Genomic DNA, 17,398 nt, shown 5'->3' with positions numbered 1-17,398 from the left:
ATTGCGGGGGAAAGGGTGGGCAGATATGACAAAAAGAGGAGACTTAGTTACATTAATATAATCAATGGGCTTATCCTTAAGGAAAATGGTAAGATAGAATAAGTAGTAAAGAAAGAAAAGGTTGCTTTCAAATGACATATAGATATTCATATAAATTGGTGTTGGTTCGGATATGATGAAGTATTTGCTCTCACGTCCTCTAATAAACAAAGAGAAGGCCAGTCTGTCAACACAATGTGCCGTTTTTAAAGGCCATTTCTCCTTCTCTCTCCCCTCCTTTTCTTTCTTAATTCTCTTCTTCTGCTAATCTACCACCTAACCCTTCTCCATCACCATCCCCAACTTCTACGTGGGATCCAACTCCAACTCTCATCAAATGGATACTAAACTCACCAACAACAACAACAACAACAACCGTCACTCCTACATCAACGAACAAGAAGACTCTGATGGACCTCAAGAAAGCATTGTACACTCCCCTCCTTCTTCTTCTCTCTTCAACATCGATGGCGTTCTCACCTCCTCCACTTCCTCATCAAAGAGAAGGTTACCACTCCTTACATCTTCCTTTCAAATTTAAATCTTACAACCAAGGCATAGTGCTCCGAATGAATTACCAATCATGTCAAATTCTACGCTACTCTCCAAAGTTTTACACTTTGTGTTCGTATTCACGAACCTTCGATTTTCTTCTCTCTTTTTCAGTGTTAAACTACTTACCTAAAATACCACTCTCAAAATCTTAATTTCGCCACTACTGTTACAATTCTTGATACCAGAATTTCCGTACGTGTGTATAGTGTGGTTTTTCAAAAGAGTGACTGTATATGTGAAAAGGGTGAGTGAAAAGAGGAATTGCCTTTGTTGAAACATGCAGGAGGGCAATACAGAAAAGGGTGGTGCAAATCCCGATCAAGGAGACAGAAGGGTGTAGGCTAAAAGGAGAGAGCAACACCCCGCCGTCGGATTCGTGGGCATGGAGAAAGTACGGGCAGAAACCGATCAAGGGTTCGCCTTATCCAAGGTTAATTCCATTCCCAAAACGTTTGAGTGTTGTTATTCATGTTTGGTTATTATTGTGTACAGAATAACTGAAAACAAGAAACGGAAATAACTAGCGTAACTGTCTTGTTAGTTGGTGAATTTGATGGGTAAAATTAAGAAATTGTTTTGGTACAACAGGGGGTACTACAGGTGTAGCAGCTCGAAGGGCTGCCCGGCACGGAAACAAGTGGAAAGGAGCTGCGTGGACCCCACAATGTTGGTCGTCACTTACTCTTCCGACCACAATCATCCCTGGCCAGCTTCAAGAAACAACACCAGGCCCACAAAGAAGCCCGAGCCCGAACCGGTTACGGACCCGGTCGAGCCGGAGCCGGAGCCGGAACTCGAGGAAAAGTTTGCTGAACTGGGCGGGGACGAATCCATGATCAGCACCGCGGATGAGATGGGGTGGCTGGGCGAGATGGAAACGACAACGTCCACTGTTCTAGAAAGCCCGATTATTTCCGTAGGGTACCACGCTGACGTGGAGTCGGCGTTGCTGCCGATGGGGGAAGAGGACGAGCTGCTCTTCGCCGACCTCGGGGAGCTGCCGGAGTGCTCGGTCATGTTCCGGCAGGGGCTTCTGGCGGAGCGGCGGCGGTACACGGCGCCGTGGTGCGGGACCACGAGTTGAGGGCAGAAAAGTCAAAAGGAAAAAAGATAAAGAAAACAATAGGTGCCCGTTTGACACGTTGTTGGTGCGGCGGGCACGAGAAAAAGATACCAGCATTTTTTTTACTTGTAGTTTTGAGATATTTTTATTTAAATTATTTTTTGTTATTACAAGATAGTTAGTTTGTTGAGTAGAAAAGGAAAAGAAGAGATGAGTAGAGTGGGGAGAAACAGAATAAGAGGAAGTTTGGGGCAGTTAATGAGGGATGAGATGAGACAACGATGTGTGTGCGTGTCGGGAAGTGGTTGTAATTAGCGTAACTTTGGCCGTCCGTTTCAAACATCTTGCACAAACAATGTTTGAAAAAATACATATGAAAATACTATATTATTCACTGGACCCCATATCCTCTTTATTTCTAGAACACTATATTAATAATGCGCCGATTCTATTAATGCCCCAGAATGAACAAAAATCTTCGTTTAAATTCATGATTATATTAACTTTCTGATCTTAATTATTTCTATTTTTTATTTTCAATAAATTTGTTAATTTGTTTCAAGCACGGTTTACTGTTAATCATACAGATAAAAACACGGTTTACAATTAATCACAATTTACTGAATTCCCAAAATTGTATAATTTAAAAAAAAAATACGCTTTATTTGTAGTTTTATGTTTTTTTTATATAAATTCACTCTTTATATATTTATAGTATATTGAGTACCGACCAAAAATCACTTTACAGAGTAATTTTTTTTATAATTTAAATTTGAGGATAAATTTAATAATCTCAGAAGAGATGGTAAATGATACTGCTATGTTCTTTAATTTAAACATATATTATGTTTTGTTTTTAATAAAACAATATTTACACATTTTCTTGTTTTTTCAATAGAAATTCATCTTTATTATGTTTTAAATAAAAAAATCACTTACTTTATACTTTTAATTAAATGACGCACACTTTTTTTATTTTCATAAAAGTATTATATTGACTGAGATTTAAATAAAAATTATAAAAAATAAATATTTAAAAGGAAAAAAAACACAATATTTGTATAAAAAAAAGAAATTTAAATCACCGTTGGCTAAAAGTAAAAGTAAAAGAGATGTGAATGTTTAAAAGTTAGAGGATGTATACATGTTATTTTATCAGAAATTATATATATTAAAAACTAAATGGGTCATAAATGCCATTTATTAGTATATTTTTTCTCCTAAATTTAAATATTTATAAATAAAAATATTTCTTTAATCTCATTAAAGTAGGTACTATTTCTACTAAATTTAAACATTTATGAATAAGAATAACTTTTAAGACGTTAATTATGTGAGTGATACAGTATAATTATTGGATAAATTATAATTATTATCTTAAAGGTAAACAAAGTGTAATTGAACTAACTTCAAAACAATTTTAAAAGGAAATATTGCCCAATATGACATAAATGTTAGTTTGACTTTAATATTGGATCTTCTCTTCATGATTATTCAACTTTTTAATTTATAAGTTGTCAAAGTAGCGCCCTAAACTTTAATATTTATATCTATCTTTTTCTACCTTTTCACCATTCGTTGTAATTTAAATTGTGGTTATGCTCAGATCGTTATTAAAAGTCTATTTATATTATTACCTAACTTTATTTGTGGTTATATTTTAGGTAAAGAGTTTAATGTAGACGTGGAAGTTACAAAAAGCTGGATTTAGCGAATGGGTCAAATTTTTATTTTGATTTGATTATTGCTTTAAATCATGAATATATGTAAGGAAATGACAATAAGAGTGAATTATAAATAACAAAAAATTTGTCTGCACTACTTTATGCTAAAACTTCGAAATTAAAGAATATTATTAAAGCACTAGTATTATATCAAACAAAAACATTTTCTAGAACCAGATGGGGCTATGAATATGTCTGCTTTACAATTATTAGTAAAGGATTTCTTCTTATTGGAATCACATCAATATTTTGAAAATAGATGTTATTTTTTTTTAATAAATACTCTATTTATAAAAAAGAAAAAGAGACAGTATGGACTTTTTCTTTCTAGATACAAGAAACAGATATTTATTACAAAATATATAAATACAAGACAACCGTCAATTTCTCATGATTTTTGTGGAAAAGGATAAAGAAATCTTATTGATTGGTCTTGACCAAACTATAAGTTATGATTTGACAAAGAATAGTATAACAAAAAAAGTCACTGTAAAGCATATGGGACATGACCAACTAACAATAATTTAGCTCAAAATTGGCTCATGAAACGTTTCAATCTGCATTAAACACCATCACTTCAAAAACAACTTCAACACTTTATAAACTTTTGTAACATCATTAACCCTCATCACTTTCATCTTGCTTTCAACAGCCATATTCTCGTTTACATTAACAACTAAAAGGAAAGTTCAAAACTTTCACAAAACCACAATCTTTCTTTAAACTCTATTTCAAACCATTTGTAATGTGGAATCATGTTTTTGTTCATCAGATATCAAACAGTGTCAAATGATTTTGAAATTAAGGTAATAATTATAAGTTTTTTTTTTCATATTAAATTTTGAAATTCAGTTATGTATAATTTTTTTTGTTAATCAAAATTTGAAATCTAGTTATATATGAATTTTTTTATTCATCAGAAAACTAGTTTTTGTGAATGCTAATCAGATTTAAAATTCCGATATACTTTTTTGAATATAGAATTGTACACTGGATTTTGAAATCCGTAACTACACCTCTTAAAAAATTTACTAAATTTCTTGTTGTGATTCACATTATATCTCCTGAATTTTTTTTGCATTTAGTTATGTTATCCGGTTTATTATTACAAACAGACTAATATGAGAAAAAGAAAAAGTTTGGAGGTACAGAAGAAAAACGTGGATGCAGAATTAAGCGCCCTGATTCTTTGCTTATTTAACGGGCCAAGGTGCATGCAGTGGTATCAAGGCCCAAATATATCCTTGGATAGCCCATTTAAAACCATTTAAAAAACAGTGAAAATGGACTGGATTTTTAAAAGTGCAAAGTCTAAATAATTGGATTAAATTTTAAATTTAAATAATATATTTCAAATAAAAATTATCAATGAGATATATTATGTGAAAATGAAAAGGATAAATATTAACTATTAACTTGTATAATAATATATTAGCTTAGAATAAAAAACTATTTGATATTATTTTAAAGGTTTAAACCCTTCCTTGGTCCTCAAGTTTATATGAAAATCTCAGTTGGGTCCTCAAGTTTTTTTCTGTCTCAATTGGGTCATATTTTTTGTAAAAGTGAGCACATTTTGCCATAACCGTTAAGTGGTGTGAGACGACGTTAAATTTTTGTGAGCTGGATTTTTTCATTTACTGACGTGGCATTGTGCATTAAAATTGAAAGGCCACGTGGTGCCAGATCTTCTCCTCCCTCCCCCTCTGCTTCCTTCCATCGGCGCCACCCACCATCTACGACACAATCACAGACCACTGGAAAACACCGGAAAACACTGGAAAACACAGACCACTGGAAAACACTGGAAAACACTGTTTTTCCTAAGCTGGGGGACAATCACGGCAATTACGGAACCGTTCAAGAGCGAAACGAGGTCGTTTCGGGTTCGAATAAAATCGAAGACGGACAATGCGAGGTCGAACTTGTTATTAAACCCTAAAGCCTTGATTATGCCGAGAATGTCCGAGGAGAGAGAGGAAGAAGCCGGTTGGTGGAATAGGAGAGGGAAAATTTGGTGGAAGCTATTGGAATCGAAGGAAGGATGGATTAGGGTTTGGAGAATTCGGTGAGCCTGAGGTGAGAGGCGGGGAGTGGGGTGAGTGGAGGTGGTGACGTGTAGACGAGGCGGAGAAGAGGGTTTTTTGTTAAAAAATAGGTCTTGGAGAAGAGGGGTTAGGGTTAGGGTTTTTGGGAATGTGGTGTTTGAGGGTGTGGCTGTGGGTGGGTTTGGGAGGATGAGAGGGACAGAAACATTCTGTGCCATGGAATGTGATGCAGTGTGTTTCCAAAAGCAATCAAATCTCAATCACAGAGTTGAATTTTGAAGCCTGGGCAGAAAATTTTCACGATCACAGTTGAATTTGAGCTGAGAGTTGCAGCAAGAAATAATTCCCACAATCGTAGAGCTCCCTCTGCTCATCCATGGAAGACTATGAACTAAACATAACATTTATCTCACACTTCTGAAGTAGATTTAACTTTCTCTTGATAACACTAATAAATCAACTGTAATATGGGAAAGCCATGGAAGGTGAACAGGTTGCAGCTGGGTGGCGCCGATGGAAGGAAGCAAAGGGGGAGGGAGGAGAAGATCTGGCACCACGTGGCCTTTCAATTTTAATGCACAATGCCACGTCAGTAAATGAAAAAATCCAGCTCACAAAAATTTAACGCCGTCTCACACCACTTAACGGTTATGGCAAAATGTGCTCACTTTTACAAAAAATATGACCCAATTGAGACAGAAAAAAACTTGAGGACCCAACTGAGATTTTCATATAAACTTGAGGATCAAGGAAGGGTTTAAACCTATTTTAAACGAAGACAAGTGATTGTTTAATAATAAAAGAAACAATTCTAATAAATTCTTTATTTATTTTCAAATAAAGCAAATGGTTTTATACACGGTTAACTAATCCTAAGAATACAAGGTTTTCTTTCATTTTCAGGAGACAAAGGGAGAGAAATACCAAAAACAACATTCTCAACCATGACTATTGGTTAGTGAAATGATGATAGTTTTTTCTGTATAATGCAACTGATTCCTCATCTTCACTTCCTCCTTGTACCTGAAAGATGCAAACAAAATCTGACATTTTAACCCTCAGAGATTACAGAAACACCAGACCTGGCTCCCCATTTTACACACATAAACACAGTATACCAACAGAGAATAAACGAATCAAACTTTTTCCATGCCTTTAAGGGAAAAACGAGTACACTTAAATACTCATTTTATATAATACATCAAAACCACAAAACATATGAAACAAAGGAATATAACATACATTAGTTGCTGCCTGCCGTTGTCATAATTTCGGTCAAACTCTACCCCATTTGCATTGTTTATCCTTTCAACAAACCAACACGCTTAATTTCAAACATTATTTGCACTAGAACGTGTATACATTAATTTTATTTCTAATCAATATAAAGTTTCGCACCCTATGCTTCTATGAACAGCACCAACCGAAATCGAAGGGCTTTAGAATAAGCAAGAAATGTGGTTTTGTCATCCATTACATGTTCTTTTCCAACGTGATTTTGACACGGTTTTTCAAACGAAAAGTTTCACTTGAATAAGTATTTTGGTATATTTAAATGCAGGTAGTGGAAACAAACAAAGGGAAGACTTGGCATTGAAAGAGCAAAAGAATCTCATTATCTAATATTATGGTGATCACGACCTATCTATGATTGTATACAGCCATACACGTCCTTGTCACAGTTCCCACCTTCTGCATAATTAGCCCCTCATAAAATTTGTCTCCATTGCATATGCTACATCTCTCCCACCCTCTATTTTCCTTATCTCGCACTCACCACATTGCCTTGTTATCAGTATCGTTCAAATTTTCATTCACCATCACTCATATCTCCCACTCAAATGCTGCCCAAAACCAATACCTCTCCACAAAACATCAAAGTTCAGCATGTCCCAAAGCCCGTGTCTGATAGGTTGCTACAGAAGTTCAACGATGACTCACCGTTTGATTTTGATTATGAACAAAGTGGGTTGTGGTCTCCTCCGGTTCCACGCACGGTGTTCTTGAACTCACCCGGAAGGATATTGACCGAGCAAGAGATGCTTCAAAGACTCAGAAGAAAAACTGCTCCAAGAAAACATGCCAAAAAGTTCAGAGTTTGTTTCACTGTACACTCATACTTCTTGGTTCTTTCCCTGTTCCATTGCTTCCAACTACTGCTACATCTCAATTTCTTAATTATCTAATTACCACTGAAAAATTCTATGCGTTATCCTTTTTGCAGGTGTTCTGCTGTGCCTGATAGTGAATGTAAACAAAGTGCCAAGATTTTTCTTCACTGTTTCTTGTTTACATACAAAAGTGAATCAATCCGAAATTTTCGGTATGATTGTAGTATCATATTCACAGGAATTTACGTGTATTTCTATTCTTTTTGGTTAGCCGCAAAAGATGTATATGTGTGCATTTTTATGCAAAATGTGATATAGAATATGAATTTGTGATCCATTGTTTTCATACCACAGTACCTTTGGGTCCCCTAGCATCATTCTCTTTTTCCAGTTATTCATTCTTGATTAAGATATACTAATAGTCACATGTTCATATAGGCTTCGTCAGCACAATTTCACTTCTCTACCAATACCATGTTTTAATATTCTTTCTCGATTTCTCAATTCACCACCCATAAGATTCTTCTTCTATAGGTAGTTATATAGCAACTCATCAAAGATAAAAGAACACAATTCAAGACAAGTCAAGTCTTTCAAATTCGCCAATGCACTCATGAAATTAGAAGCCACATAGGGTGTGACAATGTCACCTTTCTTTGCTCCACACTTGAAAATGACTAACACAAAAAAAAAAAACACAAACACAGGCTTTCAGGAATCGCGAAAGCAATGCCATATTGTGTGATGAAGTGACACTTAAAAATTATAATTTCCTCGAGAAACTCATAAGGGGAATTGGGTTGAATGATAATCAATTATTCTTTGACTATCAATTAAAATAATATCACATCATTTAAAATAATTATATATGACATTTTATTAGATCGACATGAAAAAATACTAAAATTCTTTCTTATCAAGTTTGAATTATGTTATTGTTTTCTCTTAATGATTTTATATGATTCATTGTCTTGTTTTCTTGAGTAATAATTGTCATTGGAATTATTTAACCCTAGAAATTAAGATTTTTATTATGAATAGGTTTGTCATAATTATACATCTTTAAAACCGTCTGCATCTAAAGTTGGATACTTGATTGAGTTCTGCAAGGAATTACAAACCCACCACTTACTTGACTTTTTGGCTCAACTTTTTAAGGAATTAAAATTAAGCTTTGAATAATCACGAGCTGATGATAAACATTAAATAAGAACTGAATAAATACTTAATTAGTTGAACGAGGAGTTATTTAGTAAGCTCCATTATTTTCGACTTCTCATCCAAATTTCACATTATCATACCTTCCAGAGGCTAACTATTTGATAAAAAAACAAGTTCTATTTTTTTATATATTATTTAATTTAGAACATTAAACTACAAATTAATTATTTTCTTTAAACTTTATTCAATATGCAAATATTGAATTGTGTAAGTAAAGCGCTGATCCTTTAAGATACAATATTTGGATTCCAATCCATTTTGGTATTTGTAGTTTTGGTACATCTGTAAAAATTGTAACAATTTTTTCTTTTAATTTATTTATTGTTTTTGCCCTTAATCACTGACAGATGTGCAACAAATAATTTATTATTTATACGGAAATTTATAATAATTATTGTAGAGAATTAGCATGGACTAGTCAATTGTTTTATTCTCTTAAACAATATAGTTGATACCATGATTGGAACTACAAATCGATGTCTGAGTTTATAATGTTTTAATGTTCAGGCAATAAAAAAAGTTCTAACTGAAAAAATTAAAATATTTAAACTCTTAGCTCTAACGTAAACCAAATTCATTAGGACAGAATTAGGTTGGGTTGAATGTAACACAACAAATAACAGAATTCAATCCATATAATTTTGATTAGACAAGGAAACATCCGTTCAATTTAAGAAACATTGATGATCATAATCGAACTACAGACAGCAGTGAAAAAGCTCTGTAATTAGCGTTTTGTACAAATTTCTTTTTCCTAAAGAAAAATTGGACAAAATACTCTTTATCAAAGATGTTGAATATAATAAAAATTAATTTTAAACCGTCATAATACATTTAAAAAGTATTACTAAGGTATTTCAAGAAAAATTCACTAAATAGATTTAATAAAAATACTGATTTGAATCAAATTAGCATACGAAAATGATAGTGCCTCCATCTTAAAAAAAATTAAGATAATGTTTTCATAGGTATTTTTTCTTATAAGATACTTAACTTGTTCACTTTTATTTCATATAAAACTTAAACTCATTTGATTTTTTTAAAAAAAAAAAACTTAAACTGCTAAATGAAAAACGATAACTTTACCTTACAGTTTGAATTTTGATTTCGTATTTGCCGGAACAAAAGGGGAAAAAGGTCATTATTTAAAGACAAAATATACATGCATCTTGTAAAGTAAAGGTCGTATGTAACTTGGTTTAGAAGGTAAACAAATTTGAGTTTAGATCGCTAAAGATCAAAAGACTGTATAGCTCAACGTATTCTGGCATCTGCATTGTTCATAGCTGTACAATACTCCAACACTAAACAGATACAGGATCTTGTTGGAGAGCTTCCTTCCCTGTAATGCCTTCTTTTAGATTTTTAAAATATATGTCATAGTCCTTTTCTGGGGGAGGGTTTGCTGGATCCACGGTGAATGGCTCACTAAATGGAATGACACTTTTGACCTGCAATGTATGTTAAAGATTATGTAGTTAGTAAAATAGAGTGAGAATGACCATAATCAAATACTAGATCCATGTGATTACATGCATATGAACCATATAAAAACCAAAATGCAATGACGTAATGAAAGAAAAGGCTGACCTCAAATGTTTTGTCACACGCATAAGGGCTATCAAGTGCAGCTACACACATACGAGCAACCTCTTCCCTTGATATTTTACCCTGTTAAGTTTTGCATAGCATTCGGCAATGAGCAAAATGCTACTATATATATGGTTACAATGAATTGCTAACAATATCGAGAATAAGCAGAAATGTATTGTGAGATAAACAGTTTAGTCAGAGCACTTGAACTGAGAAAAGCATCCATCTTTTGTTTTCACGATACCGTAATATTATCTCCTTGATCAAAAATAAGATCGGCACCAGCAGGCTCCTCAGTTAATGCACAAGGCCTCACGATTAGATAAGGAATGCCACTTTCCCTAAGCAAATCTTCGCCCTGTTGCAACATTAGCCACTTTATATGTGAAGTAGTCAAAACAGTTTGACAGTTGGAAAATTTCTCACACTCACACATATATATTAAAGAGATTAGAAGGAATTTGCATGTGTGAATAATAATGCTTTAAAAACCAAACCAGTTATTGAACTTATGAAGACAGTGATTCATGATTTATTAAGTTAAACTGTAGTTGGAACCGCTAATAGTTAAATATACATTTTTGGTATACAATATTATGACTAATAAACTAACACAATTATTAAAACAAAGTAAGGCAGCCATTCAAATTAACACAAAGTGATTATATTCCATGTTCTGTAAGATAAAAAATCATAGAGGTTAAATAACAATTTATAAAGAAACCTCATACATTGGCCTTTTTGTAACTTGGTATAGAGCAGACTTTTGTTTGATTAAAAATACTTTTTATAATTGTAATCAAATTAAATCAAAAAAAGTACAGCAACCCGTTCAAATTGGTTTTGTTCATCAGTTTTGCTCCAGTTCAGTCAACTCTCACAGGTTCTAAAATCAAGCAGTTATTAAGTTAAACAAGAACAAACACTTGATCTTATAAATTTAGTAATATTAATGTATCTGTGCTAAACAAGGAATCATCACCAGATATTTTACCTTTAGTTTAAATGTGAGAATAAAACCCAGTTCCTTGTTTAACCGAACGGCAGGAGGCTGTTTACTTAGATCAAGCCCTGGCCTTTCAGGCCTTGTAACTCCTGCTGAGCTCACATGTACAAACCTAGATGTGACACATAAAGGAGTACAAAAAAAGATAAAGTATAATAGGGAAATGCATGGAAAAGACAGCCAAAAAGATAAGGCTATTACCTGGGTGTTATTGGATCCTTTATATATGCCCTTATGCTAGACACTGGAAGCTCAAATGGACCTTCCACAAAAGTTTCATTTAATTTACCATCATACTCAAACTTGCTGAACATTAGCTGCAGAGAATTTAGCTCCATCGTTAAGAACCAGTGGGATTTCTAAGCCAAAAGACATAATGGAGTACAAGCAAAGCCATACCTGTAATGATACAACATTGCTTGGATCAAATGGTGGAGCATCAGACACACTTCTTGCTCGAAATACAGGCCTCAAGGAAGAAAATGGCACTTGAATCTATGAAAAACAAAAGAACAAAACACTTGAGCATGTATTAGATACTATAAACTGCAGCAACAGCAATAGATGATACCTACCGATTGCCATTTTCCTTTTTCAGTGTCAAAGCCTGAAGTGTAACCAAGAGTGTCCCAATCACTGCTTGTGCGAACAATGATTTTATATCTACGGCCATCACCTTTTAGGCGGAACTCCAAACCATCATATGCAGAAAGATTTTCAGGTTCTGAGAAATTCTGAAATATAAGAACTCTCCTTTTATATAAGAACTTTATTTCAATAAGTGACTGGTTAAAGTGAAATCATAATATACTATAATCACAGCAATAACAATTAGCCATAGGCAGGTTGAAACTCCAAAAACTTAGAAATAATTACAGTCATACATACAGTAAAACGTTAATAATCCAACTAATGGAAAAATATAGTCCTAGAAAAAATAATAAATGCAAAATATTTTATATGCTGATGTTCTTTGAACCTTTATTTCATACTTCAAATTACATACTTTCAAGGGAAAACTGTATTCATTTCTTACTGACCTAATAAATAAGTGTTTTCCTTGTTTCAAACCAAACGGTTCTTTAATATATATACATTTCACTAGCACTGAACTATTAAGTTGCTAAAAGTGAACCAGCACAGAGATTCCGAGTTTATATCCACTCATCAGAATTTAGAGGAACATTAGGAATGAAGACACAGGATACTTTTCTATTGAAGAGAACAAGTTGAGTTCATTTTCAAGATTTCGGAAAAAGATTGCGTCAGAGTTGGTTAAATAATATTTTAATCAAAATGTAAACTTTTATTCTCATACAGTGGTCTAGTATTGAATCACATATGTCACTGCCAATTGCCTGAACTCATTGAAAAGTTAATATAAATGCTGTTCATTACCTTAGTTCTAATGCTTGTAAAGCCACCATTGTTTGCCGTTGAAACAACGCCTGAACTAGACACAAAGTTGTATTATTTTGGGCAGTAAAATACAGCTTACAAATTCCCCCAAAAGCGAAATCACATGCATTGTCAAGAATTTGACACATACCTTTAAAAACCCCAGTTGGCCCACCATTTTCACCCCCATTTGGGTCGATTTGGAAAGTACTTTCACTAACTCCGCCCATTACCACATCATCTAAAGCACCCCAAGGAAGTTGCCTGTAATTATTGCCTGCAAGGAAAATAGAAAAGAAAATTCCATTCACAGGACGCACAGCATTAAAACTGAAACACTCAAAAACAAAGGTAAAAACCAGCAGTATAATTTAAATATAGCATGTTACAAGCACAAAGCCAATCCATGCAACAGAGATGCTGCAATCAGTCTCGCAACTTAATGTTCCAAGTTCAAAGCTCAATCCAATATATCAACCCGTAATTGTTATTCCAACTATTAGCCAAGTGGATTCAGAACACTTTTTAATGCATGAACTGTGCCGCGTAGCCTCTTGCACCCTCTACCCTCAAGAAAGAATAAAAATCAATTCTGCTTCTACAAATTTCCTTTTATGCACCAAAGTTAAGTTTGGTGGTCACTGGACATGTATATAAAAAGTTTGATCTGGCAATTACGTTGAATAAAAACAATTAATTGTGTTGTCAACTAGGAACCTACCTTCAAATCCAAATAATAGCCTTCCTCTTCGAAGTCCAAGATTGTCCTTCACAGCCTTGATCAAATTTTTCATTCCTATGTACTCTACCTTTTCTGGTGAATCACCTTTTATCTGTTTTCAACAACCAATAACTAAGAAAAGAAACTTCAAGAACTTCACAAATAAGCTTCAGACCAACTGTACTTCCAAATTAAATAGACAACAAAACCTCTGACTCTGAAGATAATTTCAACAGAAAGGAAAATCAGTAAGCTACCTCTGGCTCAAAGAACTTAACTCCCTGCACCAAAAATAGTTTCATTCCGTTAGTGAGAAATAAATATGAAGCATTCACCAAAAAATCATGTAACTAGAACAATTAAGAGAAGTAACAAGTTGATAATGGCCCCATTGTTATAAATTTTCCCATAAACAGTTATTTTTTTTCGTACAAGTTAAAATTATCTTATGCATAAGTTAATTTCCTAACATATTCATAACCTAATTTTAGCATATGAAAGAAGTTTATCTCATTCTTTTCTACTGACTTTTTTGTAAGTATTTATGGAAAAATTTGTCCAAATAGAATCATTAGTAGATTATACACCTAGTTCTCAGTGAAAGATAAGCAGTAATTACTGTGTAAGAAAAATCGAATTTGTTTGTCCAAATAAATCTAATGGACATACTTGGCTGTACTTTGCTCTGTCTGGAGTGTCTCCTTCCTTAGGGCCAACTATAACAGAAGCAGCATTAATCACTTTCTTCACGCCTTTAAAGTATTCAGGGATCAAAGTGCTATCTTTTGTAATGTCTCCAATAACCTTAGTGCACATATAAAGGTAAGTTGGCAGCAGAGAAAAGTAATGGATAAAGAAACGATCAATTTACGTAGTGCACTCTTTGCAAATCACTCGATACTGAGGAACATCATTATATTCCACAAAATCTTGAAATATCAGCAGATATTCCACAGAAAAATCAATGAAGAACTTGATATGGCCAGAAGTCAAATTGATTATCTCCTCCTACGCAAACACATGCTCACCAAGCTTACTTATCTTCCATCATTGCTGGATGCATTGTATTTAGGTCCAATAACTCCTCATTGTGAACAAAAATGGTAACTACAAATGTAAGGTGGCAACTTTTGCAAAATTCAGAACCCAAAACAAATGTAGCGAATTAAGATACTACGAATTTATTTGATCATTTGTAAAGTCTTTCAGTACATTATGAAACTGACTCACCAAATCAACATCTGAGCCTAACATTCTCCTTGCCTTCTCTTCATTTCTAACCTGATAAATATAGACAGAAATATAATATTTGTTATGCACCAAATTCAAGTATTAATAGACCAAAAATTTCTAAATTCTTTTCTTTGTTATTTACCTAGAAACTATTATATGCAATGAAATCTTGTGAAAAAGGTAAGTTAACAACAATACCAATACTCGGACGGGAATTCCTTTCTTCCGCAGTATGTCAACTACTCTTCGACCAACGCCACCAGTAGCTCCAGCTACCAGGACAATATCAGAAGTTCTAATTGTGTTAACCATTACACTCGGGGAAGGACCAGAAAGTTTCTCAACTAGAAAGTCAAAGAACTTCACAATTCAGAAATGAAGAATATTCATTAGTAGATCCATACCAGTCTTTCCCTCTAGCTCTCTCTCTTTTCCTTCCTATTACTCTCAAGTTATACTAGTTGAAAGTTGAAGACAGTGTTACCTTAGCAGGAGATGGAAACCCATTGAAGAAGTATAGTGTTTTTACAAATCTTCCAAAATCCCAATTTTGTCGTCCAGCTTCAGCCGATATTGCTGCTCTGTGTGCTCCAGAAGTAATTCTCGTTGACGTATAAATTAATGTCTGAGGTCTACCATAAATCTGAAGAAATGGTTTAGGTAGCGTAGGTGATGCCAAAATAGTGTGTTGAGAATTCTTACTAAACTTTCTTTTAGCCAACTGAGGCCCCTGAGTATGAATTAACAGAAGAGCATCAAGATGAAGCAAAAATCATATCAACAAGTACCAAACTTTCACTGGCTCTGATGAAAAGGGAAGTTCCATCTTCAGCAACAGCATAAATAAGAATCAAAGTTCAATATCAAGAAATGATTTTGACATTCAATGAACTTCCGGGATAACCCAATTTTACTGAATGATAAGAGTAAAAGGATAATATGTAAGGAACATGAAATAACCTATTTTATGTTGGCTCAGTAAAATCAAAGAGGTAGCAAATTCAAGGAAGTTAAATTATGTTTACAACATTGGTTGTGATAATTTGGCATAATACTAGTAAGTATAAAAGTGTTAAAAGATGAAATAAGAGGGTTGGTATATGTTCCAACGTGAGAGTAATACCTGAAAATTGAGAAGAGACGTGGAAGCAGAGGAGGATTGAGTCGTGCTAAACGCTTCCATTTGGAAAATGATCGCAGCAATATGTTGGGAAGTTAAGGTTGCCTTGATATTTACAGTGCAGGATTCATATCAACCACAAATCGAAGGTGTCCCTTTCAGTTGGGTCTAGAATCAACTTATTTATAATAATAAATATATACTATTTTCTTACATTTTGTTTTCTTTCTTTAAAAAAAAGATATATATGATTTTAATTTATTTAATAATTAATTTTTATTTATTTAATTTAAAAAAGTAGTTAAATTAAAAAGTTAGTTATATTTAAATAAAATGGTAACTTGAAGAATAAAAATGAAAAGAAATAAAAACTATCTATAATTAAATTATATAAATAATTTATATTTTTAATAATTATAATTTTATTAATTTTTATTATAAAAAATTATCATATGTGTTTATGTTTTTACTAGAATAATTAGTGACCAATTCAATTTTGATATCACCAAAATAATTCATTTAAAAATTATACTTTTGTCAAAAATTGCATAATTTAATACTTAAAAAATTATAATTGGATTTTGTTTTCAAATTTTTAACTTATTAATAATTAAATCACAACTATCATTTTTAATGTAATATCACTGATAATCTGTCATTTTGTTTCGTAATCTTGTTGGTATAATATTTATTATAGAAAATGATTTTTTTCTATAATTTTTAAAATAGTAAGAATATGACGAACTAAGTAATGAATTTAATAAAATGTACGTTACTCACCTGTTGTTGACAAAAATTAATATATTCAAGCACGTTTGATAAATGGTATTATACATTATATTTCGATCCTTCAATTATTGATCGGACAATCAAAATTAAGTTCAAAAAGAATTTCTAGCAACAGATTGGACGGTCATGGTGTCACGACTATCGAATGATCAAGCTTAAACTAGTTAATTCAAACCATTTTAAATAAAGGCTTAATCAGGATGAGTTATATTTGGATTGTAATTAAACTCATAATTAAAAGTCCATTACAAAATTTATAAATAAAAATTAGAGATAAGATGGTAGATGGTAGATGATTGATTAATTACGTATTTTTGTTTTTACCATTTAAATCAAAATGACTTTGACATTGGAAGACCTTTAAAAAGCATTCTCAATGGTGTTGACAAATAGAAACTGCATTCGAAAATAATCAATGGAAGACCGTTCGTTGAAGAAAAGGCTCCATTCATATTGTGGAAATAGGTTCAAATTTAAATTATTAATAACATGATCAATAAAATGTTGAAGTTAACATTTAAACTAATCATATCAATTTTACTAAAATTCAAAAAATAAAATTCGTTATCCTTGGTGTTAAAAGAAATTTTTTATATAATTATAATTGATATTGAACTAAAAAATAAAATTAAAATATTATTAAACGTAATTACTAAAATGATATATAATAACTAGATCATAATTAAATACAATAGTTATCGAACGAAGAGAATAGTAACCATTCAAGTAGAAACATGTAGGAGAATAGTAACTCGAAAATATAATAGTGAAGTCAAA

The 17,398-nt window shown here is 32.8% G+C and overlaps 2 protein-coding genes and 1 long non-coding RNA gene across 4 annotated transcripts; 2 read left to right on the top strand and 1 right to left on the bottom strand.

The window, feature by feature from the left end:
• Positions 1-204: 204 nt before the first annotated feature.
• On the top strand, positions 205-2,056 carry LOC148205626 (putative WRKY transcription factor 65). The gene is made up of 3 exons (XM_088103608.1): positions 205-546; positions 878-1,024; positions 1,183-2,056. Exons 1-3 carry the CDS (start codon positions 377-379, stop codon positions 1,676-1,678), a joined length of 813 nt encoding a protein of 270 aa, XP_087959734.1. The 5' UTR covers positions 205-376; the 3' UTR covers positions 1,679-2,056.
• A 5,318-nt stretch (positions 2,057-7,374) lies between these two features.
• LOC148205625 (uncharacterized) lies at positions 7,375-7,896 on the top strand. Its single transcript, XR_015785539.1, has 2 exons — positions 7,375-7,537; positions 7,654-7,896. It is a non-coding gene; the product is annotated as an uncharacterized LOC148205625 (long non-coding RNA).
• Positions 7,897-9,885: 1,989 nt separating this feature from the next.
• On the bottom strand, positions 9,886-15,964 carry LOC124841096 (protein HIGH CHLOROPHYLL FLUORESCENCE PHENOTYPE 173, chloroplastic). Of its 2 annotated transcripts, XM_088103606.1 has the most exons (16): positions 15,836-15,964; positions 15,197-15,442; positions 14,911-15,072; positions 14,710-14,760; positions 14,149-14,283; positions 13,737-13,760; positions 13,480-13,591; positions 12,910-13,035; positions 12,759-12,808; positions 11,936-12,094; positions 11,760-11,855; positions 11,562-11,677; positions 11,349-11,472; positions 10,599-10,712; positions 10,352-10,432; positions 9,886-10,212 (listed from the first exon to the last, which is right to left on the bottom strand). In XM_088103606.1, the coding sequence occupies exons 1-16, from the start codon at positions 15,893-15,895 to the stop codon at positions 10,066-10,068; spliced, it is 1,803 nt and encodes a 600-aa protein (XP_087959732.1). In that variant the 5' UTR covers positions 15,896-15,964; the 3' UTR covers positions 9,886-10,065. The 2 variants fall into 2 exon arrangements, with proteins under 2 accessions (XP_087959732.1, XP_087959733.1); XM_088103607.1 differs by lacking the exon at positions 15,836-15,964 and having other exon boundaries at positions 14,911-15,056; positions 15,197-15,337.
• Between the last annotated feature and the right edge of the window lie 1,434 nt (positions 15,965-17,398).

Source organism: Vigna umbellata, chromosome 1 (genome assembly GCF_029865625.1).
Source record: "Vigna umbellata cultivar VRB3 chromosome 1, Vumbellata_1.0, whole genome shotgun sequence".
Classification (NCBI taxonomy): Eukaryota; Viridiplantae; Streptophyta; class Magnoliopsida; order Fabales; family Fabaceae; genus Vigna; species Vigna umbellata.
The sequence above is the reverse complement of the archived record's forward strand: the minus strand, read 5'-3'. Positions and strand labels throughout refer to the sequence as shown.

Excerpts from the sequence above, each read along its gene's own strand:
- LOC148205626 (XM_088103608.1), top strand. The coding sequence starts at position 377 with ATGGATACTAAACTCACCAACAACAACAACAACAACAACCGTCACTCC. Across the intron at positions 547-877 it reads ACTTCCTCATCAAAGAGAAG|GAGGGCAATACAGAAAAGGG; the intron begins GTTACCACTCCT and ends TGAAACATGCAG. Across the intron at positions 1,025-1,182 it reads AAGGGTTCGCCTTATCCAAG|GGGGTACTACAGGTGTAGCA; the intron begins GTTAATTCCATT and ends TTGGTACAACAG.
- LOC124841096 (XM_088103606.1), bottom strand. The coding sequence starts at position 15,895 with ATGGAAGCGTTTAGCACGACTCAATCCTCCTCTGCTTCCACGTCTCTT. Across the intron at positions 11,473-11,561 it reads AAGGATCCAATAACACCCAG|GTTTGTACATGTGAGCTCAG; the intron begins GTAATAGCCTTA and ends TGTCACATCTAG. Across the intron at positions 10,433-10,598 it reads ATCAAGGAGATAATATTACG|GGTAAAATATCAAGGGAAGA; the intron begins GTATCGTGAAAA and ends AAAACTTAACAG.